The 23,166-nt window shown below is 43.0% G+C and overlaps 8 protein-coding genes across 8 annotated transcripts; 2 read left to right on the top strand and 6 right to left on the bottom strand.

Moving 5' to 3' along the window:
- Positions 1-69: 69 nt before the first annotated feature.
- EAF01_008774 (uncharacterized protein) lies at positions 70-3,990 on the bottom strand (the record flags this gene model as incomplete). Its single annotated transcript, XM_038917030.1, has 1 exon — positions 70-3,990. The coding sequence occupies one exon, from the start codon at positions 3,988-3,990 to the stop codon at positions 70-72; it is 3,921 nt and encodes a 1,306-aa protein (XP_038767424.1).
- A 1,619-nt stretch (positions 3,991-5,609) lies between these two features.
- EAF01_008773 (uncharacterized protein) lies at positions 5,610-6,633 on the top strand (the record flags this gene model as incomplete). The annotated part of the gene is made up of 2 exons (XM_038917029.1): positions 5,610-6,038; positions 6,088-6,633. 2 exons carry the CDS (start codon positions 5,610-5,612, stop codon positions 6,631-6,633), a joined length of 975 nt encoding a protein of 324 aa, XP_038767423.1.
- Positions 6,634-7,965: 1,332 nt separating this feature from the next.
- On the bottom strand, positions 7,966-8,397 carry EAF01_008772 (uncharacterized protein; the record flags this gene model as incomplete). Its single annotated transcript, XM_038917028.1, has 3 exons — positions 7,966-8,084; positions 8,119-8,310; positions 8,355-8,397. 3 exons carry the CDS (start codon positions 8,395-8,397, stop codon positions 7,966-7,968), a joined length of 354 nt encoding a protein of 117 aa, XP_038767422.1.
- A 2,034-nt stretch (positions 8,398-10,431) lies between these two features.
- Positions 10,432-12,030, bottom strand: EAF01_008771 (uncharacterized protein; the record flags this gene model as incomplete). The annotated part of the gene is made up of 1 exon (XM_038917027.1): positions 10,432-12,030. The coding sequence occupies one exon, from the start codon at positions 12,028-12,030 to the stop codon at positions 10,432-10,434; it is 1,599 nt and encodes a 532-aa protein (XP_038767421.1).
- An 850-nt stretch (positions 12,031-12,880) lies between these two features.
- On the bottom strand, positions 12,881-15,049 carry EAF01_008770 (uncharacterized protein; the record flags this gene model as incomplete). Its single annotated transcript, XM_038917026.1, has 6 exons — positions 12,881-13,482; positions 13,564-13,789; positions 13,861-14,136; positions 14,189-14,459; positions 14,651-14,798; positions 14,869-15,049. 6 exons carry the CDS (start codon positions 15,047-15,049, stop codon positions 12,881-12,883), a joined length of 1,704 nt encoding a protein of 567 aa, XP_038767420.1.
- A 1,378-nt stretch (positions 15,050-16,427) lies between these two features.
- On the top strand, positions 16,428-18,452 carry EAF01_008769 (uncharacterized protein). The gene is made up of 5 exons (XM_038917025.1): positions 16,428-16,849; positions 17,025-17,151; positions 17,219-17,774; positions 17,835-17,924; positions 17,986-18,452. Exons 1-5 carry the CDS (start codon positions 16,575-16,577, stop codon positions 18,075-18,077), a joined length of 1,140 nt encoding a protein of 379 aa, XP_038767419.1. The 5' UTR covers positions 16,428-16,574; the 3' UTR covers positions 18,078-18,452.
- Positions 18,453-18,834: 382 nt separating this feature from the next.
- On the bottom strand, positions 18,835-19,568 carry EAF01_008768 (uncharacterized protein; the record flags this gene model as incomplete). Its single annotated transcript, XM_038917024.1, has 2 exons — positions 19,297-19,568; positions 18,835-19,185 (listed from the first exon to the last, which is right to left on the bottom strand). The coding sequence occupies exons 1-2, from the start codon at positions 19,477-19,479 to the stop codon at positions 18,835-18,837; spliced, it is 534 nt and encodes a 177-aa protein (XP_038767418.1). The 5' UTR covers positions 19,480-19,568.
- A 583-nt stretch (positions 19,569-20,151) lies between these two features.
- Positions 20,152-23,166, bottom strand: EAF01_008767 (uncharacterized protein; the record flags this gene model as incomplete). The annotated part of the gene is made up of 1 exon (XM_038917023.1): positions 20,152-23,166. The coding sequence occupies one exon, from the start codon at positions 23,164-23,166 to the stop codon at positions 20,152-20,154; it is 3,015 nt and encodes a 1,004-aa protein (XP_038767417.1).

The raw sequence follows: 23,166 nt of genomic DNA, 5'->3' as shown, positions 1-23,166 counted from the left end.
TTTATTCAACCAAATCTATAGAGACTGCACTCTCCCTCGAAAACAACAATAATCTAGGTATCCATCCATTTACTCTGCAACCCATCCCTTCCCCTTAATCTTCCTCTGCACCACTTTCCTAGCCGGTAATGGCCAACCCAAACCACCCGTTCCCTCCGCTCTCAAATAAGGCACCACCCAACATTCTCTCATTTCCTCTGAACCTGCATCCTTCCCCGTCTTCTTATCCTTAACCATCACTTCCTTAATCGGTTTCCCATACTCTAACAAACTTGTTCCTTTGGCCAAACCTGCTAATTGTCCTCCAGTAACATCCGTCAAGCTATGCATTCTAGTCTTTTGTCTCTTTCTCGAGCCATCTGCATTAACATCCTCAGCAGGTTTTTGTAGATACGAGTAGATGATATATTCAGGACATTCGTTTGGCGAGAGATGGGATAAAGGAGACGCAGGATGAATATAAACTGCTTTATCTTGTTCTTGATCTTCATCGTTGTGTTTATTAGGAACACGGAGATGAGAGGGGAAGAGTGTGAGATAAGGAACGTCGATTGCTCTCTTAGGTTTCCTGTAAGCTTCGGGCTGCGTCGGGGCTAAATCTGCTCGAATGGCGACGTGATCAATAAATCCTGCAGCAACCATTTGTTTGAGTGCTTTTACTTGTTTAGCAGTGGGTGGCGCTAATTTCTCTTCATATTTCAATGCTGCGAATGCGGGAATGTTAGTTCTCAAAAGATCTGTGATTTGACGACGCAATTGCGAGATTTCCTTGAGTGTCTTGTAGCGTACGTAGTGAGATGCACACCATGATTCTGTAGGTTCGTGGGCAAATTCACCAACGGCTTGAAGTAATTTGATGGCATCTGACCTATCGTCAAGGAAACAAAACGATTGATGGACTTTGTTGAATTGACGACGGAGATTAGCGCGGGCGTCTTGTTCGATCTTCTCGGCAGTAGTGAGGTATGAGTCTTCGTCCTCGCGGGGAGTAGCGGCGGGGATGACTTGGTTTTCGGGAATGAATATATCGGCAGCCGAGAGACCTGCTACAAGAGCAATGGTGTATGGAAGACAATCATGTAAATGTCCTACTAAAAGGATACGAGCAAACCGTGGTGAAAGTGGGAAAATGGACATAGTGGAACCAGTTGGAGTTATTTGACCGGAAGGAGAAATTGCAGAGAGGTATGTGAGAAGTTTCTCGGAGCTCGCAAGACTTTGTCTATCTGGTGGAGTTGGGAATGGGAAATTGACAACATGTTGCAGATTCATGGACTTGAGTTGCAAAACCACACCTTCGATGGGCATTCGCAATATTTCCGGTTCCGCGAATTCTTCGAAATCTCTCTCATAAACAGCTGATGAATAAAATCGGTAACAATGTCCAGGGCCAGTACGACCCGCACGACCTGCACGTTGGCTTGCACTGGCTTTACTAATCCATCCGACCTCGAAACTTTGTACACCGGTTGTTTTATCGTATTTGCGTTCTTTTGATCTTCCACAATCGAAAACATAACGAATACCAGGGATTGTAAGAGACGTTTCAGCAACGTTAGTGGCCAATACAATCAACCGTGAACCATCTGGAGGTGGTTCGAAAACTCTTAGCTGTTCTTTCGTAGGCAGTAAGGAATATAATGGTAAAATGTGCATCTTTGAAGGTCCAGTATCTGCTTCTTCTCCGATATCAAAATCTTCATCATCATTAAGCGTAACTTCGTCATCATCATCGACATAATCGTCATTGGCTGTGTCCATAGTTTCACCAAAATCGATATCTTCAGCTTCCATAGGTGCATCTTTTCCGGATATGCGAACTTGTGGTCCTGCAGTAGTAGAGCCTATTTTGAAAGCTTCTTTCAACTTTTTGCTGAGATGTGTGATCTCATTTTGACCAGTTAAGAATACCAAAATTCCTCCCGGAGGAAGTTTGCGATGTCCTTTGCTAATTTTTCTGAATGCTTCCTCGACATAATCATGATGTGTCTTTCGGGCAAAATGAGTAGTGACTGGGTACTGTCTACCCTCCGCCTGAAGTACCGGTGGTGGAGTAGAAAATAATGTCTTGTTCTCTGTGAAATCTGTAATTCGTAAAGTGGCAGACATAATGATAAGTTTTAATGGTTTGATAGACCGATCTTCTTCAGCCATTTCCTCTCTTAATTTTACCACTCGACTGAGCATACCAATAAGAATATCGGTATTTACGCTCCGCTCGTGAGCTTCATCAATAACAATGGCGGAGTATTTTCTCAGAGCAATATCTTGGGCAACCTCTCTCAGAAGTACACCATCCGTCATGAATTTGATAGCAGTTTCCGAACTTACTGTTCCCTCAAATCGAATCTGATAAGCGACTCGCTTACCATGATCAGCAAGCTCATCACCTACACGTTTCGCCATACTGACGGCTGCAACTCTTCGAGGTTGTGTGACTCCAATCATTCCGGGATTGGGCGAGTCTTTAGTACCATACCCAGCTTCGTATAAAAATTGAGGTACTTGAGTGGTTTTTCCAGAACCTGTAGCACCATACACAACCACTAAGTTATTATTATGAATTGCTTCCATAATTTTCTGTTCTTCGGCTACGACTGGGAGTTTGAGCCTGACATTTTGAATACTTGACGGTCTATCTATAGAAACACTGAATGCCTTCCGTGAAAGGTTGGTAGTTGGTTGTAATTCCATTGGCAAAGGATCCTGTTCCAAAGGCCGAGGTTCGAATCCTTCTATTCTTGGCGTTTCTGTCGCATTTGGAATATTTGATGATGGTTCGTATCCATAGGCTTCATTTACTTGTTGAGTTGCCCAGGCTTTGAAAGCAGATGAGCGTTCCTGTTTCCTCGAGGCAACCTCATCCTCATCTTCCTCTTCACTACTCTCTTCGCTATCATCTTCATCGCTGTCTTCTTCTGAGGGACCTTCTTCATTGTTTTCTTCTTTATCGTTTCCAAGCGCTGATTGAAGAGCCCCTTCTCTACTTTCTTCGAAAATGGACATAATTTTCTTTAGTAGCTGGGCGTGTTCGGGGTCATTTGTCTCCTCGCTTTCTTCATCGTCTTCATCATCGCTGTCTTCATTACTGTCCTCATTCGAAGATCCTTCCTCACTGCTATCTTCCGAGTCGGTCCCCTCACCACCTTCGGCGAAAATTCCCGTAAGACGTTTCAACAACTCTGCACGTTTTTTGTCATCTGTTTCATTCGGCGTATTTGAATTGTCAGAATCCTCATCTGATTTCATCTCTTCGTCACTATCAACCTCTGAATTTGAAGAGAATCCTTCCCATGCTGGTTCCACGGCCGGGGCCTGTGGCTTCGATGATATCCTCGACTTAACACCTCCTCGCATTTGTCGCTTTTTTATTACCGGCTTTCCGTCATCATCCACCTCGAGTGGCCTCTTTAAACCTGTGCCTGCACCAAATTGTAATGTTTGCGCGGGCGCCTTTGGGGTCGGAGCGGAAGATGTCGCAGTTGCAGTACCCTGGAAAAGACCACCCTCCTTCTTTTGATCGATTTCGTCGTCTTCCTCTTCACTACTCTCACTCTCCATCTCCCTAATCGTCCTCTTTTCGAACAGTAATTCTTCTCCATCTCCATCGATATCAATACCTCTCTCCCTCTCTTTCAGCGCTCGCGCCAATCTTTCTCTCCTGGTTAGTGAACCCTGGCCCAATTTCTTACTACTCTCATATAATCCCCCCTCTTCTTTCCTCTTTGATAGCTTTTCGATTAATATCCTATTTTCATCCTTCCTCAGCTTCGTCTCGATATATTTCTCCAATCTTTTCGCTTTTTTCCCACTAATCTTATTATCCCCTGCCAGCTCTGCCTTTAATTTCTGCTTCTTTTCTTCATGTGCGGCTTTTGAGGAGGGGAGGATCTCTGTCGCATTGGAGTCCACAGGTGCCTCGGTATCATTGACTTTATTTCTCGCAAGCACTTTATGCTTTCGCTGTCGAGGCGTAAATTTAGGAGGCATGTTTAATATTTTTCAATCCACGGATTCAATGTAGACAATGTGTTGTGAAAATTATGTTTTTTCTATGCTTGTGAGATTCTAGTCGGGAACTTTTTTCTGCCGAATCGACCACCGCCCACCGCCCTTCAATTTTTAATCAATGAAATGCGCGGCCAAAGCAATCCTAGGAAATCCTCGAAAGGGTTCACTGGGGAATTTTACGACCTGAGAAGCTCGCCATTTTTCTCATACTATTTCAAGTTCCTGATAACCATCTCTCCCCCCTCAGACGCGAATATACACTAGATGACTAGTGTGTAAGATGTCAAGTTTTTTGATGATTAATCGTATATGCAATCTGGATTTGATACATATCATTATCACCAAAGCTTGAGAATATATCGTATTCATTAACTAGAGGATAGGCGTAAGAAAAATGTATTGAGAAAAAAAAAACCGCGTAGAAAAAAGAGCGAATTGTTCAATCTTTCTAGAAATCATACATACTTCAGGAGCTGAGAAGCCGAAAAGCACAATGCAAGGGATAGGTGATATCCCGCAGAAAAAAAACAAGTCAGAATTTACCTTGGTGACGCCAGTCCGTCCAGCTGTTCCTATTCAATCCAGGTCGAATGCCATTCAAAATCATCTTTCAACTATAAGGCCATTCGAGACTTTTGGATGACATGGAAGCTGATGGCTTTGCTTGTGGTTCATTTGAAGTTCATTTGCTATAGAGTATATTAAGGTGGCCCATGGTGGTCTCTTTTCCCCCCCAAATAGAGCTTTAGTTACTCGAGTATATAAAATGTAGATATATATGCTAGGGATTTGCGAAACGACCGGAAAAGCAAGAGCTGAAAACTCAAAAGCAAATGGGATCTTCTTTCATAGCAAGTATTGTAGAGGTCTTCTCGTACTACCCTTTTGTCGTCTGCCATATATTCCATACAGTCTCTGTCTTGGTAGTCCCTTGAGATCTCGAGACGTCGCGAGGGTCTTTGGGATCTGACAGGTCAGGAGACCCGTAACTTTTGTACTTCGTATAGGTCTCATACAAGAGCTTGAACTTTCTTGCCAGTGTCTTCTGTTATCATCCGTATTGCGAGTCTGATATTATTGCCGGCTGAATTCCATGCGGTATGAAATTCATTTATGTTGTTGAAACATAAGTTGCAGCTTTCTGCTCAACTGAATGGGGCAATCAATCAGTCATTATTAGCTGTTTGATTCGACAATCACTCGAGTACTCAATCTTGAACCATTGAACATCAACGTCAGGTTGTTGCACTAGCGGCCGCTACCATCTCTCCAGCGGTATCTTCCGTCACTATTTGTCCATCTCTAAATACAAATCCATTGCCATTGATATTCCGTACCTCATAGGTACGCTCGAGGTACGGTCCTTGCACCACCCAATCGAATGATTCTCAGATACGGCACACACAGCAGATCCTCCATTCTCAATACATCAATACATCGATAGAGTTGAGTACTTAACCTTTGCACTGCGACATCGCATAAACACTCTCGATACCTACTCAGTATTTTGAGTCCATTCAGATCATTCGATTCCTAAATTGTTTTGCGACCTGTCGCATACTCAACAGCGTCTTTCTACCTTCTATCGCATCATAACCATGGCACCACAAGATCCCCCTCTCGATGAGATACAATGGAGCCATCCAGCGTGGCTTGCTGCAAATTCGGGTCTTCATGAAAATACCGTTCTTCATTACTTTGCGCAGTCACCATTTTATGATCAAACCTCAAATAATGCAGTCCTAACGACTCAAGCTTCGCTGAATCCAAATATGATGTACATCCTTGCCACTCGTAGTGCTTTTGAGAGTCGACTCAAAACTATGTCTGGGCTGGAATTTTTAGTTGCACAAGAACCTGCAGAGATGGCCCCGGGTACTGGCACTGGAGTATGGGTAATCAGCAAGCAAACAAGAAGAAAGAGAGCTCAGGACGACGATGAAATTACAAAACATGCATCGTATTTTGTAGTAGGGGAGAACATTTATATGGCTCCTACTGTCGCAGATGTGCTGGGTAGTAGAATGGTATTTATAATTTTCCAATTCAATCTTGATGTCTCTAATAGCAACGCAGTTATCAATCTTCACCTCACTCACAAATGCCATTTCGAGAGTATCCGAATTACCCAATTTCTCTCCCTCTCTCGGTCATACATATATGCCACCAGTTCCACCACGAACAAAAGCCATTGCATCGGCTTTCTCTCTGGCTTCCAAAGAGAATACACCATTGCCCGATTCCCTTGCGACGGAGGCCAAAAATCCCTCCACGAATATCTCCAACAATGTACTCGCAAACCATCTTCTTGAGGAAACTCTTAACATCTCGCTGAGATATGGCGATGAATATATGGATGAGAATCCTATTACCGGAACTCCAGGTGATTTCCATTTTAGTACAACCGGTCGGAAGGAAAAAGAAAAGCTTATGGTGCCACCAACATCAAAACCCGCAGGTTTTAGTCTCAGTGGTAAACCTGCACCTCCTACTCCATTGAAAACAGATTTGGGCATGGCAAAGAAAGGAAATAAGGGAGAAAAAAGTCCTCGAACTCCGGGGTCAGGAAAACCTAAAAGAAGAAAGAGTAAAGTGATGAATGGAGGGGTGAGTCCTACATAGAACAGACGAAGGCTTCAGATACAGACCTGTGGTAGAGTATATCACCTACACATAAGGGTTTCAAGGCGTTATGGGGAATATACCACTACCAAACATAGTTAATAGAATCGGGCAAACTCATATAATAATGATACAATGAAGAAATAATCACATCATATACATATCAAATCTACTCCCATTCATAACCACCAACTTAAACGCAAAGCACCTACGACTACAACTCTCACGCATCTTCCCAACCAAACTAAAAATCCAGACGTGCAACAAAACGTTTCATTTTCTGTTAATTAATGCAAGTATCTGCTGAGCGAAGACCAAGTATAGTTTAGGAGGAATTAACATGCTTACAAGTGTGCAGCTATAGCCAGTTTACCCTGTCTAGTTGTTTTAGGGTGGTGTTGTGTGGAAGCTAAGTTGGCCGTGGTGTTGGGATTACTGGTGAGGGTTTATGCGCATGAGATTGTGTGGATGGCATGGATTGGGGCATGGATATTATCAAAGGCCGGATGCTGAAAGCTAACGTTGAAGCTAATGTAGGAGGAATCCGATGCTTCATTGTTATTGTTGATAAGGCTAGCAAGCATAGGAAAAGAGATATGGGATGGATGACTCGAGGGATTGGAGGGAAAGGGTGGGGTGTGAGTCGTGTTGAGTTGAGTTACCTTTCGTTGGGGTTATGAGAGTAACTTACAATTTTATAGTTACCGTTGTCTTGATTCTTTGGTTTGAGAATTGAATTATAAATGTATTTATCTAGCTTCTAATAATATAATTACTTTTATTAATTTTACTCCTATCATACTCAGGTATTTATTAGCTAAGCATTCATTCATATATCTGCACAAAAGTATGCATACCTACATATCTGCATAACCACGCTACCTCGCCTGTGGTCATGGCACAGCGCGTCTGGTGCGTTTCATCTAACCACTTCATCCAAACTTACCAAATCGCAAACAACGGTTCGTTTTATCGAATGAGCGTAAACGTCCCGCGGCGGCACGACCCAGATTCTACATGCTTCATCCTTATGAATCTATTTATGGTCATTGGAAGGGTCGTACGCTGGACACAAGGCTAAATAGGTTAAACGGGCTAGAAAAGCTAGGCGAGTTAGTTGTGGCACGAGTAATGGGTGTGCATTGGTGTTGATTTTAGCTTGGGGGGATGGGAATGAGAAGAGTGTTAGAATCTTTGGGGAGAGGGAATGGGATGAATTGTTATGGAGATGTTGTATGATTGAGGGTAGTTAACGATAATAACGGCAATTCTATCTATCAATCCAAATACTAAGTACACATGGGCATATACCAACATGAGAAAATCCCCTTTTCACATAATTCCAACCGTCCCCAAATTCACAACCACATCCTCACTTCGCTTCTCAACATTAGTCGCCCCAAGGCTCCAAGCACCGCGCAACCAGCGTCTCGCATTGAAGCCACCACATCCTTTTAAAATTGTACTGCAAGGAAGAAAACACACTAGATTCACCATCGACATCCACACTGCGCATTTGTTGCACATCTGCATTTTTAGTGGCGTTCAGGGTTTGCAAACAATTTCTAGATAGCTCAATCTTAGTCCCTCCAAATCCCTTGTATAATCTCACGACAGCCGGGATTTTGCATCGTCGCCGCCACCACCAATTTTCTGTGGCACCGGGTGTCGGATCCACTGTTTTAGTAAAAGGAGTTGGATAGATGGGTGAACTAACTAACTATTTTGATTTGGAAAGGAGAGAGGAAGATACTTTTGTTGCATGTCTTCATTTTTAGTGGCGTCTTGATCTTGAGGTTTTCTCAACTTGGTGGTTTCCTCGTGCACACAATCGTACGCAACACAAGAGGTCGGCGTCTCGCATCAGCCACCCAACACCAGCAACCTCTCCGCATAGACTGTGCCACCTTTCAACCCTACCCGACACTTGTTACCTAGTTCTACACCTATCACACCTACAAGGAATACAGTAAACACCTACACACATCTCATACTTCCCTTTCTCTGTTGCACATCTACATCTCTAGTGGCGTCATGTCCGCTTCGTTTTATGTCAAATCTCAATACCTAAATCCCTAAACGCCCCTGTTAAACTAGCGAGTTGTCGGCGTTTCACTAACTGATTAGCCACCACACCACACCACCACGACTATTGTGCATTCATCTCTGTACCGTACGTGATCTAACCGCAATATTCACAGTGCGCAGGAAGAGATTGTGATTTAGGATTTAGATTGGTTTGATGTGGTTTGTTGCATATCTGGTTTTCTAGTGGCGTTCTATTTCCATTTCAATCTTTAATGCTCAATGCTCAATGCTCAACCCCTTTTGATTCATCTATTTATTCATTCATTCAATCTAAATATGGATAGGCTTTGTAGCTCTCCCAACTAATATCCACATCCACAACCATCCACACCCACCCATTCGCAAACCCGGTACACCAATCTCCTTCGCACCACACTACCATCAAATAAATGCTTCCTTTCTAAAATCTACACACAAAATTCCAAAATGTTGCACATCTACATCTCTAGTGGCGTCTCCTGAATATCTCAAGTTCCACCCCTCAAACCCCCCAGGCCGGTCCGGCGTCTCGCATCCTCATCCGCTGGAGCCGTGCCACACATCCACAGCAAACCTCCATCCATCGATCCATCTAAACTAACAATACAACCCCTTACCAAGTATGCACGGCGAATCGAAGATAAATACTAGACAGATGTATGCATTTGTTGCACGTCTATATCTTTAGTGGCGTCACAACTCCACAGATTCAAGTAGTGTTAAATTCGATCCTTTCTTCTATCCCCTCCCATCCCTCCCTGCCTTCCTCCTTGTCTATTCTAGAACCAACACCACACCTCCACACCTGCACGCCGTCATCTATTCATCCATCCGCTGTGCCCCTGTCATCTCCCTCTCAGCATCAACCTAACCTACACCATTCCCATCCTAAACTCTCACGCTAAACCACCCCCGCTAAGCATCCCTCCTAATCCCAATCCCAATCATTTCCCCTTCCTTCCTTCCTTCCTTCACTTTGTTGCACGTCTATTTTCTTAGTAACATACAGAGGGCACCAAACTAACCCGCACCATTCCATTCCACCCCTACACTCCACACTAAACCACCCCCGCCAACCATCCATCCATTCATCCATCCCTCCCAATCCCAATCCCATTCATTTCCTTTCTTCCTTCCGTCACTTTGTTGCACGTCTACTTTCTTAGTAACATACAGCGGGCATCAAACTAACCCGCCCCATTTTATTCCCCATCAAACTCCCTCCCTAAACTCTCACGCTGAACCACCCCTCTAACCATCTCTCCCAATCCCATCCCTCTAATCCCTTCTAATTCATCCCTCCCTTCCCCCCTTCCGCCACATCATTATCCATCTATCCCCTTGGTAACCTATAACTCACAAGTACATATCAACTCCCTACAGAGTATACCTATCAACCACCATTCCATTCCATTCCACTCCACTTCTTCACTTCTTCACTTCTTCACTTCTTCACTTCTTCAATCCCAACTCCCAACTCAGCTTAATCATCCATCTGTCTCTACCGAGGCAAGGGGAGCTTTGCTAGTTTGATAATTTGCCTAACTAATCCCTTAATGTATTGCATCTTTATCTATATCTCAATCTTCATCTCTATTCGTGGTTCTTAGCTCTAATCATGGTTTTAATCATAGTTTACTAAGTCAACTACCCCACTTTCCGACCACCCCCTGTTTCCGACCACCTAAAAAATTCATATTATCTACACTTAAAACTTTAATAACTCAATAACTATTGAACTTCAATGAAATCGCCTGTAGAATCACTTTCTATAGCACTAGAGCTATCATCTACCTCATCTTCACGATCTCCAGCTTCAATTTGTGTACGCCTTATAGCTCTAATCCCTGCGAACTTCGAATTTGGAGATACCACAACCTTTCGCCTTTTTCTAGGTAATGCTTCATCTAATTGATATTCTAGCTTTCTAATCTTATTCTCTGCCTCTAAGAGTTCATAATCCTTAGCATCGAATCCTTTTATAATCTTGCGAAATAGTAATCTTCGTGTTGGCAAATCGATCTCCTTCTCTTGAATCATTATATCTCTATATTTTCTGATATCGGCTCCTTTTTGAGGGGTTTTCCATTGAATAAACGATGAATATATATTCCATTGAAGAATAGGATCATCATCAGATTCAGGATTAAGTGATAAAACCTCTCTATTGCTATTTTCAAGCAAAAGTCGACTCATAAGAGGTTTAGCCATATTTTTGGGCCAAAGACCACTAGCTTGCCACCCAGACTTGATATTTTGAATAGTTAAACCTTCTATTCTAGCCTTCTGATAGCAAGAAAGGAAATTGCGCTTTCCAATTGGTGAGGAATCGGATAATAGACTTAATTTATTAAGTTCGATTCGATATGCACTTTTTAGGGGTGAGAACACAGATAAATCGAGTGGTTGTAGTACGTGTGACGTATGTGGTGGGAGAAGTAAGAGATATATGTTGTTATTAAAGCATTCTAACATAAATGCTGTAGTTTCATGGCTTCCGTGTCCGTCCAAAATGAGGAGTCTTGAATTTTCCGGCTGAATAGGGGTAGTTTGAGGGATATAGATCTTTTTCAGCCATTCTAAAGCTGTAGCATCTGTAGTCCATCCATTTTCTGTAGCGGTAAAGTTCCAACCCTTGAATAGAGTCAAATCTGTTGGAAACCATTGTTGTTGAACTGATTTTCCCTTATATATTACAAGGGGAGTAATGCTTTTTCCATTGGCTGAAATGCATTCTATAAAAGAGGTCCAAATTCGAGATCCAGGTTGCTTTTTTTGAATAAATCTTCGATCAGTGCTTCCTACTACTAGTCCATTAAGACCCTGACCCTCCATTATACCTGCTTCATCCATATTCCATCTGTTGGCCGGCTTAATAGCCTTGATTTCAGGGATTGCGAGGTTCCGGAACCACTTCTTAATAATATCAGATGTAGCACCTGAAACTCGTGCAGAATCGATTTGATGTTGCTTCTTAGTTCCAATATTAGGATGCCTTCGAAAAAAGCTATGTATCCATTTCTTTCCAAGTGAGGGATCCTCCCCTCGTACAATAAGGAGGTGCTCTGCCATCTCTCTGATTTGACGATGTGTAGGGCTAGTACCAAGAGCTTCCTGTACTAATATCCATTCTGCTAGTCGATTCTCCTGAATTGGAGATAACTTTTGAAGTATTTGGGCGCCTTTTTGATGCGAAACTCCACCATATATTCGATCGTGAAGTGTGGTACGTGGAACACCATAATCCAAGCTAGCTCTTCGTATGCTTGCTCCATTTGTAATCGCTCTAAGAGCCTCTGCGATATCTTCTTCGGTATATCTATTCTTCATATCACAATTATAATAATATCAAAATTTCAAATCAATTGATTAAAGCATTGTTGAGTTATTCAAAGTATAAATTTTATAATTACTCAAAGCGGTGTGGTTTTTGAGGTGGTCGAAAAGAGGGGGTGGTCGGAAAGTGGGGTAGTTGACTTATCAACCGGTAGTAGTACAGTATCAGGAAGAGATCGATAATCAAAGGAGATGGGTTACCTCGTAAATGAGTAAGTAAAGTTATATATACCTACCTACCTTTAATAAATGAGTAATTAGAATATGGAGGTATATATGAAGTGATTATCCGTCTACTTCTCTCGTCACCATCCTAACATGAGCATTTCTATAAAAAAATTATCTTTTTCATAGAGGGATTTCATATATCTACCATCAGATCTCCATTCCCTTTCCACTCTCCCCCAATCCCAATCCCAATAACATCCCCCCGCCCAAAAACAATCTCTAAATACACAATCCAGAACCACAAATCCATTCCCATCAAATCGACAAATCGACATCGAATTCACAATTACGAATTGCGGGTAATTTTCGGGTAAACTACTCGTATAACAGATAGTATGTTTTACATTCTAAATATATATATATATCAAAAGTTACTTTGTACGGAAATGAATGTGTGAAGCTAAAACACTAGTCTGATTAGTTCGATTATGTAAATTACATTTAAATTAGGAGATTTTATGATACAATACGAAATATAATAATCATAGTGTCAGACCCGTAAGAATTATACAAATACACACACACCGATACGTACACATAACATCCCCCTATTTCTCCCCCCAACATCTCAAATCCAATTACATATATCAACCAACCTCTTTTCCGACAAACCCATTCAATTTTTCTCCTCCCTCACATTTGAATTATCCTTTTCCGCCGCCCTTACAACGCCCTCTCCGGCTTCCTCACCACTAGCCATACTACCCCATCCACTCGCCACCCCCTCCGTTCTCTCCTCCTCTCTCACATAATCCTTAACCTCTCTCCACTCCGCCAGCGCATATTGTATCTCCACCGGCGAATACCAACAGAGTCCCCAATAGACCATAAAACTGACAAATAGTCCAATCGGATATGCAAAATAGTATGCTCTTGTGACACCCATTGGAGCTTTGACTCCCATATTATTTAGGAATCCGTAGAAATTAGGTATTATACCAATGATATATGCTGCATACGCGCGCCAATTCCAGCCACCTTTGTAATGATATACGGCTTTTTTATCCGAGGTGTATAGATCTGGGATTTTGAGGAAACCGCGGGCGATGACGAAGTAGTGGCAAAGAAGAACGCCGGTGATAGCTGAGAGGAAAATTTGGTAGGAGGCGAGGAAGGAGATGAAAATCACGGCTGATTTGAGGAGATACCAGGGTTGTATTACGATGGAGAGGACGGCGCAGATGAAGAAACCGGTACGGATGGTTATGTATTTTGGGACTAGGAGATGATTGTTAGAAACCATCGGGATATTATGTGTGGTAAATTTGACATGAAGCAGAGAGGAATTGGTTGACTTACAAAGAGCAGCGATATCATTTCCAGCGGGAATAGAATTTTCGAAAATCGAAGAAAAGATTGCGGAATAAGCGAAGCAAGCTGCGATGAAGAAGCACCCAGCTCGAGTTGGTCCATCGTATGTTCGTTCAAGAATTTGGTCGAGGTATGTAAGGGGAGACCATATAATTTCGCCGAAAAGTACTTGACTTGAGGAGCTTACTAAATTACCGATGATGGATACGATTAACTATTGCACACATTAGTATGGGAATGTTGATAGATAAGTTTATGTTGGCGAAGTAAAACAATAATACGAACATTTGAAATGGGAAATCCGACTAAATTTCCCCAAATAACATCGTTTGGTTTCCGAGCATAACGTTGGAAATCCGCTGCATTGGAAGCAAATGTGGCACAATTTGCAGCTCCAAGAAGTATGAATCGTACAAGAAGCCATGATCGTTCTGAACCTTTGACAGTACCCGGTTGACGAGCGACAGGTCCGATGCCACCTGCCATGGTCAAGGTCCACGCACACATTGCAATTGCAGAAATGATAAAGACGATAAGTTTGGCATATACAAGACCTTTCATCTGTTCTCGCATTAGTATTGGCAACTTCGATTAGTACTTGAAAAGGACCAACCTTTGGGACAGGAATAATAAGGAAACAGCAAGTGAGAATCCAAAAGATTCCAAGTCCAAGCATACCGCCAGAATCAAGAGCAGATCCTTCTCCCATGACATTTTTAAAATTGGCTACCCGCGGACTGAGTGTATGAAGCATAACATAAATGCATTCACCTCCTTGGACCGCATTAACACCATTCCAAACAATGGCCATTACAGCACGATTGAAAGTGGGCCACCATGCACCGAAGACACCAAATGCCGCTCTGTTCAGTATAGGGTAACCACTAGGTGATGAAAGTATTGTCAGCGGATGTGAAACAGTGGAAGCGTGTGAGATGTTGAGGATCGCTGAAGGAATTGGACAGATTCATCCAATATCAAAATATGGAAATAGGAGATGTTGGATACAAAAACTGGACAATTGGAAAGGTCATCCAATTAAAAGAGGACAGAAACAAGAATATTTCAAACTCACATATGATAGACAGCTCCCGATCTGCCATTAAACACGATCACAACAGCAATCAAACATTGACCACCAAAAGCACAGAGAACCGACTCCCACATGCTCAATCCCAAAGCTTGGGCACTCGAAGCTGCATACCATGTTGAAACCGTCGAAGCTATCACAACACACATCAGCATCAAACTCAACCCTATACATAGACCCAATGATAGTTTTGCGAGACTTACTTGCAGAAAACCAAAAGGTAAGATAAGTCCAAACATTCCAAGTACGATCGGCTAATTTGAGAGGTCGAATATCATCATTATCTAGCCAATTGTCCTTTCCATGAACATTCGCGGTTCCTTTTGCTTCGAAATGCGGATTTCGTAGTTTTCGGCGTAGAACACCAAAGAGGTTGGAAACCATATTAAGGATGGTTGCGCGATGAATGTGATTAATCCACACAATAGATGTTGTTATTGGTATTGGTATTGGTATTGGTATTGGTATTGATGTTGATGCTGATTCTAACGCAGAATGGAAATGAATAGAAGGTAAGAAGAAAAGAGACTACCGGGTACTAACGGTAGAATGATCGACATCTCATCTATGAGGTCAATTTATACATTTCTCTAGGTCTACCTAGTAGGTCGAAAGATGTACTACTCATCTCATCCCCACCAGATAAGTATCAAGCTGAGTATGATCATACATCAGTCCAATATTCAATTCACCACATACACCGTACATATCCACTCTCCTTCCCAAAGAAAAGTACCTGCAGAAACTCACGAGACTCATGAGGGAAAAGAAAATATAAATCTGCAATGTAACCTAATATTCTCACTCCAGACAATTCCTCGCAGCCATGCATGGCGTAAAACGGTGTCGTTCCCCGCTCAGAGATTAGATGTAACCCACCCAACGTGCGATCTCTCCCCAGCTCCTGTACCCCAAGACTCCAATTGAGGATGTCGGGAATGCAAAATCAGACACGCTTGTGTGCGCCAATGTACGCCAATGTCAAACTTGTCATCAGACTCATCCAGACCTTGTCCGCCAGGAAATATGCACGAGAAAACGAGGGTTTGACATCTTGGTCCTATGTGAGATTGAAATTTATGTGCGTAGCCGTGGGTTTTAAATGAAGGAATGTGGTGATACGAATGGATAGTTACAGATGAAACGTTGATGTGTTGATGTGTTGATGTTGATGTTGATGTTGATATTGATATTGATGTTGATGTTGATACTAAATGCTAATACTGATGCTGATGCTGTCTTACGATTTATGATTCTACACGTGATGAGTTATATTACGAGGACTTTCGTAAAAGCTGTGACTTTGGATCGATGTAGGGGTTGACATCGTCGGAGGTCAGTTACCTATATTCAGTTAGATCCACTTGAAGCTTGTGATGAGTGATGAGTGAAGAGTGATAAGTGGAAAGTGAAGAGTGGAGATTAGAGATGGGAAAGTGGAGAATCACGATAAGCTCCAGAAGAAAAGAACGATAAGGATCAATCGATAGTGGGATACCCAAGTGGTTTTTTCCAAGACGACGAAGTATTATCAATCTGTCTCCTATCACGGGCCAAATGATAAACTTATAAAGATATACGTTAAATCTTAGAATGCTTCAGTATATTACCCATAAAAATCTCCATTCGGATATACATAAAATACAATATATAACAACTAACTATTCAATATATCAATCCACTCCATCTCGCGAAACCCACCGAATTCACTTATCGCATATGACCGTGTGGCGGGGTACATTCAGCCACCATTCACCATTCACCATTCACCTACACCTACACCTACCGTACTTAATCATTTATCCCCTTGATCGTCTCTGCACCCAAGACCAAGCTTTTAAACGTCTCTCATATTCTTCCTTCCTACAATCTAACCAAACCTATCACTTACCAACATTACAACCTCGCCATGTCCTCCCCCACACCCCCCACAACAACAAAACTGGAGCTTCGCACAGCCTATGGCCCCGTCTATCGCGATGTACTCAATACACCACCTCGTCCTTGCACAGATACAGAGATCCCTATTATTGATCTTTCGAATATAAATTCTCCTGATTTGAGTGATCGTCAGGCTTTGGCTGCAGAAGTACGTGCTGCGGCGGTGGGGACGGGATTCTTTTACGTGAAGAATCATGGTATTGAAGAGGCTGTTATTCAGAAGGCGAAGGAGCAGGCTTTGTGGTGAGTCTTGTAATAGAAAGGCAGTGGATGAAGAAGGGGGAATAGAAGCATCGAGAGAGGTTATGATGTTGAAAATAGTTATCTTAATGCTCACTGCTTCTCTTCTGAGTATGGGAGACAACGAGTATCATTAGCGAATAGATGAATGAGAGCTAACATAAAATCACGAGAATAGTTTCTTCAAACAGCCATACGAAGAAAAAGCAAAGATAGATAAAAGTCACTCCCGTTATTTCAATGGCTACATGGGATTAAAAAGTTCAAACATAAGTCCCGGAGAAAGTGTAGACGTCAAAGAATCCGTTCGTCTCCCTAGCCGAAACTTCCATACCCCCCTTTCTATCCCCCCCAGACTAATAACATCCCCAGATCGCCTGGCGCTACGAGCCCGAACATGATCCAGATCATCCCCAACCCCTTTCCTCCATCCCTGCAGAAGTAAAACCCTGGATCCGAGGCGAACCCTTCGTCTGGGAAGGAACCTCGCATCTCCCCAATTTCAAAACTGACACTCTCGCCTATTGGAAATCTTGTCTCTCACTCGCGCGCAAACTCGTTCGAGTCTTCGCCCTCAGTCTCTCACTCCCAGAAGACTATTTCGATTCTCGCGTCACCTATCCCGGAGCCGACGGCCTCTACAATTACTACCCGCCCAGTACCGAGGCCGAAAGATCAAACAACAGTGTAGGACTCGGTTCTCATACCGATCTCCAACTCTTTACTCTTCTCTGGCAAGATATGATAGGTGGTCTCCAAGTACTCAACAAAGAAGGACAATGGATTATGGCGGTTCCAGTGGAAGGAACGATAGTCGTCAATATTGGCGATTTTATGATGAGACTTTGTAATGATATGTATAAGAGTACTGTCCATCGAGTTTATAATCGAGCAACCGTGGAGAGAATTTCGATGCCGTTTTTCTTTGGTAAGATTCTTTTTTTCTTCTCGTCAAGACGTTCGAAAGGAAGTGCTAATGTGGCGATAGGACTCAATTTCAATTGCGTAGAGGGTGTAATTTCCACCTGTACTGATGAAAATAATCCACCGAAATATGAGCCCATATCTTGTGGTGATTGTGAGTATCCAGATCCATATAATACCATTAATTCTCAGAACCTCACAGCTTACAAAATCAGGGTGTCAACTTAGGTTCAAATCGGAAAATGATGAGTTTAAAGAGAAGGCTGCAATGGCGAAAGCACCCAGTGCCGTTGTTGTCAAGGCTTAAGATTGGAGGAAAATCCACTTTGTGTCGAGTTTTCGGAGATGGGAAACACTCTGTGATAAATTTCACGACCATTGGAAAATGGTTTTGGATATTCTCCTGGAGGAACATTTATTACATCGCAAATGATTTAGCGAATGAATCTTCACAAAGGTTTAGATATGTGTTTAGTCCGTTGAATAAATTTATATCCCATTTGACATTGCAAATTGAGATAAATGTGCTCTGCTAGATATTCTTCTAGCAAGTCACGAGCACCATCCAGCTGTAAATAACTCTCAACAAAGCGAAGTTTGTATGACCATCTCAGGTGCCATTGATGTATCTCCGTGCTCCCATTCTAGATTGAAGGTGTGCATGATACTTGTAGAACCTCACTGATGGGCAGTCCAAGGAGTACAGATATATGCCAGAGTTTTGACAAAAATGCTCCACTAGTGATTAGATGGATTCTTGATAGTAAGAGTCGAGAGATGGAAATGGTAGTTGGAGAGTCGAAAGTTCGTATAAAAGCAAAGCCCGACTTATTGTGCGGGGAGCCCTTGCGGAGAAGTTTATTCATGCGGTTGTTAAAATACTTTGCAATTATCCGCGGGCGTATAGTCGACACTGGCTCTTCCTTGCGATCACACTCATGCGCCGCATGATTTCGACATATCGATTCCATATACTCTCCCTCCATCCACCAACACCATTTACACCTCACCCCACAAAATCCTTAAAACCATTCTCTATTCTCCATTTTTCATTCCCCTCCTCCTCACAGAACCCCCATCACCAACTCCAACAAATCAAAATAACCCTCTCTTCTCCCCTCCCTCCCCTCCCCATTCCCACTCATCTCCAACCCCAACCCCACCAATACCGTCCTCCTCTCCTCCGGATCCCGTCCCAATATCATCGACCCAATCTGACTCGCATACAAATGCCCAATCCTCTCTCTCTTTTCTCCTCCCGCACCGAGTAATGTTCTAGGGGTGAGATGTTCGAGGGGGAGTATCATATTTGGATTTCCATCTCCGTTTTCATTGGAGGATAAATTCGAGGATGAAGGAAGCGGTATCGAGGTATCGTATGAGGTGGGAGATGCGGATGTGAGTGGGATTTGTATCTATATCATGACATGTTAGCTTAATATATGTTCTTTGGTATTTAACTTGTGAGGTGGTGATATATGAGGAGAGGAGACGAGAAAAGAGGAAAAGAGAAAGGAAACACAAACCCATTGTCCCAATCTCCCTCCTTGCGTAATAGTAATTAAAATTTTATCGGCGAAATACATGCATGATACATTTGTATCTATGCCGTTTACTTTCGCAGAAGCGGTTTGTGAACGGGCGGGGAAGGGGGAAGGGAGGATTTCTGAAATGGAGGGGAAGTTTAGGGGGGAGGTGAGTGCGGTCATGATGCGCTGATAAGGTATAGAGGTAGAATATGTGCGTGTTGAATTTTTTGAGGTAGAGTTTTGGTTGAATTATTTTGTTTGTTTGATGGGATGGAGAATGGGAATGTGTAGTGAGGGGAAGATGTCAGTCAGCCTTGCTGCAAGCTGGAGAGCTTTGACATTTGGAAATGTCCATGTGGGTGGCCCAAGCTCCATACCTAAAACTGGAGCTCACCGGGAGTTTAACGTCACCGGGAGCTCAAAGACTGCGCCAACATTCAAGTTCTCGTGTATCATTCTGGAGAGCGATCTCACAGGGGCCTGTACAGTTTTCAAAGCCATGTCATGAAGCCATTTTATTCTGTTGCTACTATTGTACTATCATTATCGCCATGTATTAAATCCTCGCAACAACTCCAAACGAAGATGACTCTTCATCCCATCATTGCAATCCATGAAGCCAACATACGCAATATTTGCAAATGTAAAAGTGCTCCCCGCAGATATAGCGACTTAAGGTATTTAAACAACCTAACAATGTCGAGTTTTGTAAGATGCCAGAACATGAATCTCGTTTCCTCCCTCGTCCACCCGCATTACGTCCCTCCCTTCCATCTCTCCACTGAATCGTACAAGATAACATAACATCCGCATGAATATAGCTCCATCAGATTGATCGAAAGTATGCGCAATCTACCAACCACCACTAGGGCCAGTAACATTCCATCCACTACTACTGCTTGCATTGTTATCATACCCTGTATTACCCGGTTTACTTGCCTTGTTCTTTCCCCATTTACCTCCTTTACTACCCTTGCGACCTCTACCAGCATATTCATTATCACTAGGTTCCGACCCCACCCAGCTTCCCGCGAGACTCAGAGCAGTAGGAGTTCTCGCATGAGTCTTTTTCTTTCCTCCACCATCATACTTCCCAATATTCACATTTCCAAATCCCGCGTAACCACCCTGATTCTTACTATCCCAATTCCTCAATATCTCACTGCTAGTAGGTGTGTGATCCCTAAACTGCGGATTTCCTTCTTCTACGTCCTCATCATGATCTCCTCCCTCGCCGGAGTTATGACCATCGCCTCCCCATTGACTTCCTTTATTAGAACTTGCTTTTTTGCCACTATTGCTTTGGTTTTGGGTTTTCTTGTTGTTCCAGCCTTTGCCCTTGGCACTTTGTACGACGTTATAGCTTGTATTGGTTGGTCCCCAGTCATTACTACTATCTTGCTGGTTTTGATCTTCCTCTTGATCATCGTTGTGGGCGGTCCACTCGGGATCATCGTAGCTTTTGGACTTTTGATTGTTACTTGACTTGTTGTTGGGTGACTTTTTGGAGGCGTTGTTGTTCGATTTGGTGTTGTTTTGAGAAGCTGTACGAGAGCCGGACTTGTCATTGTTTTGTTGATTATTAGGATTTCCCCATCCTCCCGAATTGGCATTACCTTGTTTCTCGTTCGAACCTCCCCAGCCTCCGGTTGTGTTATTGCTTGACTGGTCTTTGGAGTTTGATTGGCCGTTATTATCATTGTTGCCCTTGCTTGAAGATTTGTTATTTGACTTATTGGAATCCTGATTATCTGCTTCCCAACCAGAATTTTGATTGTTGGAGTTATCATTAGAGTCTTGATTATTATCATTGCCCCAGTCCCAGTTTTGATTGTTCGAATTATCATTCGAGTCTTGGTTATTATCGTTACCCCAGCCCGAGCCCTGATTGTCGGAATTCTCATTCGAGTTCTGCTTATTATTATTGCCCCAGCTGGATTCTTGATTGTTCGAATTATCATTTGACTCCTGGTTATCATCATTGCCCCAACTAGAATTCTGGTTGTTCGAATTATTGTTTGACTCTTGATTATTATCGTTATCCCAACTTGAGTTTTGATTGTTCGATTCCTGATTGTCTCCTCCCCAGCCAGAGTTCTGATTATTGGAGTTGACATTCGAGTTGCTGTTGTCATTTCCCCAAGAGGTATTGTTCGCTGCAGCGTCTGCATCTTGCTTGGTATCATTTCCCCAACCAGAATCCCCGCCTGTATCATTATTGGCACCCCAGCTGTTTGAGTTACCAGATTGATCATTATTATCTACGCCCCATGCATTGCCGGAGTTGTTGTTGTTGTTAGACTGATTACTCTGATTCGCTTGACCCTTTTCGATCTTCTTGTTGTTCTTCTGCTTGTTGGAGGTCTGCGTTTTGTGACTGCTAACAGAAGCGGCCCGTTGATTGCGGTTCTGACCATTATTCCCTGAGCCACCCGAGCCTTGATTGTTGTTTGTATCGTTATTGCCCCGATCACCTGAATCCTGGTTATTATTGGCCTGCTCTTCATTATTATTACAACCAGAGCCCAAGCCATTGTTGTCTGCTGAGCTAGAGTCTTCTTTGTTATTTGTATCATCGACCCAACCACCTGGCACATGCTGGCTGTTGTTATTGCCACTGCTACCCTGCTGCTGGCGCCGATTATTGGAAGAAGCCCGGTTGGAATGGTTATTGGAAAAATTGCGCTGCGAATTCTGATTGGGGGTATGTCTCACTGTATTGTTCGAAAAATTGCGGGGTAATTCTGGTTGAAATTGGTCTTGATCATGAGGAGCGGGCCCGTTACCCCCAGACATATTATACATCGGAGGCGAGCCACCAAAATGCGCAGAGGTTGGAGCAAAGGTACCAATTGGTACTTGGGCTGGCGTGAGAAGTGTCGCAAAAGGATTGCCATACACTCGACCATGGTAAACTCGAAGAACACCACTCTTCGTGTCAAGAAATGCGTTTGGACGAGGGTCAGACGGGGTTTCAATCACATCTTCGCGAAGTATAACTTCAGCCCTCATTTCTTGAATGATCCTTCCCTCCATCATATGATTCAGATAGCGCGATGGTTTTCGATTTTTTTGAACAACTTCGATCTCAGATTGATCGGACTCGTCTGAACTGTCTTGATCGTATTGGCGATTATTATTTCTGGGCTGTTGATGATTGCCACGTTCCTTCGCACTAGAATTCCGTTGATGCTGGTTTGTTTGAGAATTTTGATTTTGCTTGAGCCTCAAAATTCGTGGTTGTGGGTTTTGGTTGTTGTTGCTCGGTTGTTGTTTTTTCTTCAGTGGTTTAAATGATTTATTGGTCAGTGCAACTTCACATTCACTGCCCTCGCTGGAATCGCTTGAATCTCCTGCGCTGCTTTTACTCTTCGATTTCTGACTAGCTTTACATTCCAAGCATTCGCATGGGCGAGGTTTTGCTGAAATTTCCGAAGTATTCTTCTTCAATGCAGACTTAAGTTTGGGTATTGACTCTTTGGGAGTTGGATCTTTAGGAGCTGGCTCTTTAGAAGTTGACTCTCTGGGAGTTGGTTCTTGAAATTTGACTTTCTTGTCGACTTCCTTGGTCACTTGAGGTTTCTTCGATTCTGATTCCTTGACTTTGGGCTTTTCGGGTATCTTGGCTTCTGGCTTGGGAGGAGGTTCTTCATCGGAAGAGCTGGCGGAAGAGGTACCAAAATCAGAAACTTCAACTTCAATTTGGACACGGCGGCGAATACGGAGTGGACTTGCTATGGCAACCTTGGGATCGGCCATATCGGCCATATCGGCCTTGGAGTTAGATATGCTAACAGATCGATATGCAGCCTTCGTCGGCGCAGGGCCAGCGATCCACTCGAATACACTTGCCGGGCGTTGCGGCAT

Source organism: Botrytis porri (genome assembly GCF_014898465.1).
Source record: "Botrytis porri strain MUCL 3234 chromosome Unknown BPOR_012, whole genome shotgun sequence".
Taxonomy (NCBI): Eukaryota; Fungi; Ascomycota; class Leotiomycetes; order Helotiales; family Sclerotiniaceae; genus Botrytis; species Botrytis porri.
This window is presented reverse-complemented; position numbering and strand designations above follow the sequence as displayed.

Coding starts and splice junctions, on each gene's coding strand:
- EAF01_008769 (XM_038917025.1), top strand. CDS start 16,575: ATGTCCTCCCCCACACCCCCCACAACAACAAAACTGGAGCTTCGCACA. Junction 16,850..17,024: donor GCGAAGGAGCAGGCTTTGTG/GTGAGTCTTGTA, acceptor TCACGAGAATAG/TTTCTTCAAACAGCCATACG. Junction 17,152..17,218: donor GTGTAGACGTCAAAGAATCC/GTTCGTCTCCCT, acceptor TAACATCCCCAG/ATCGCCTGGCGCTACGAGCC.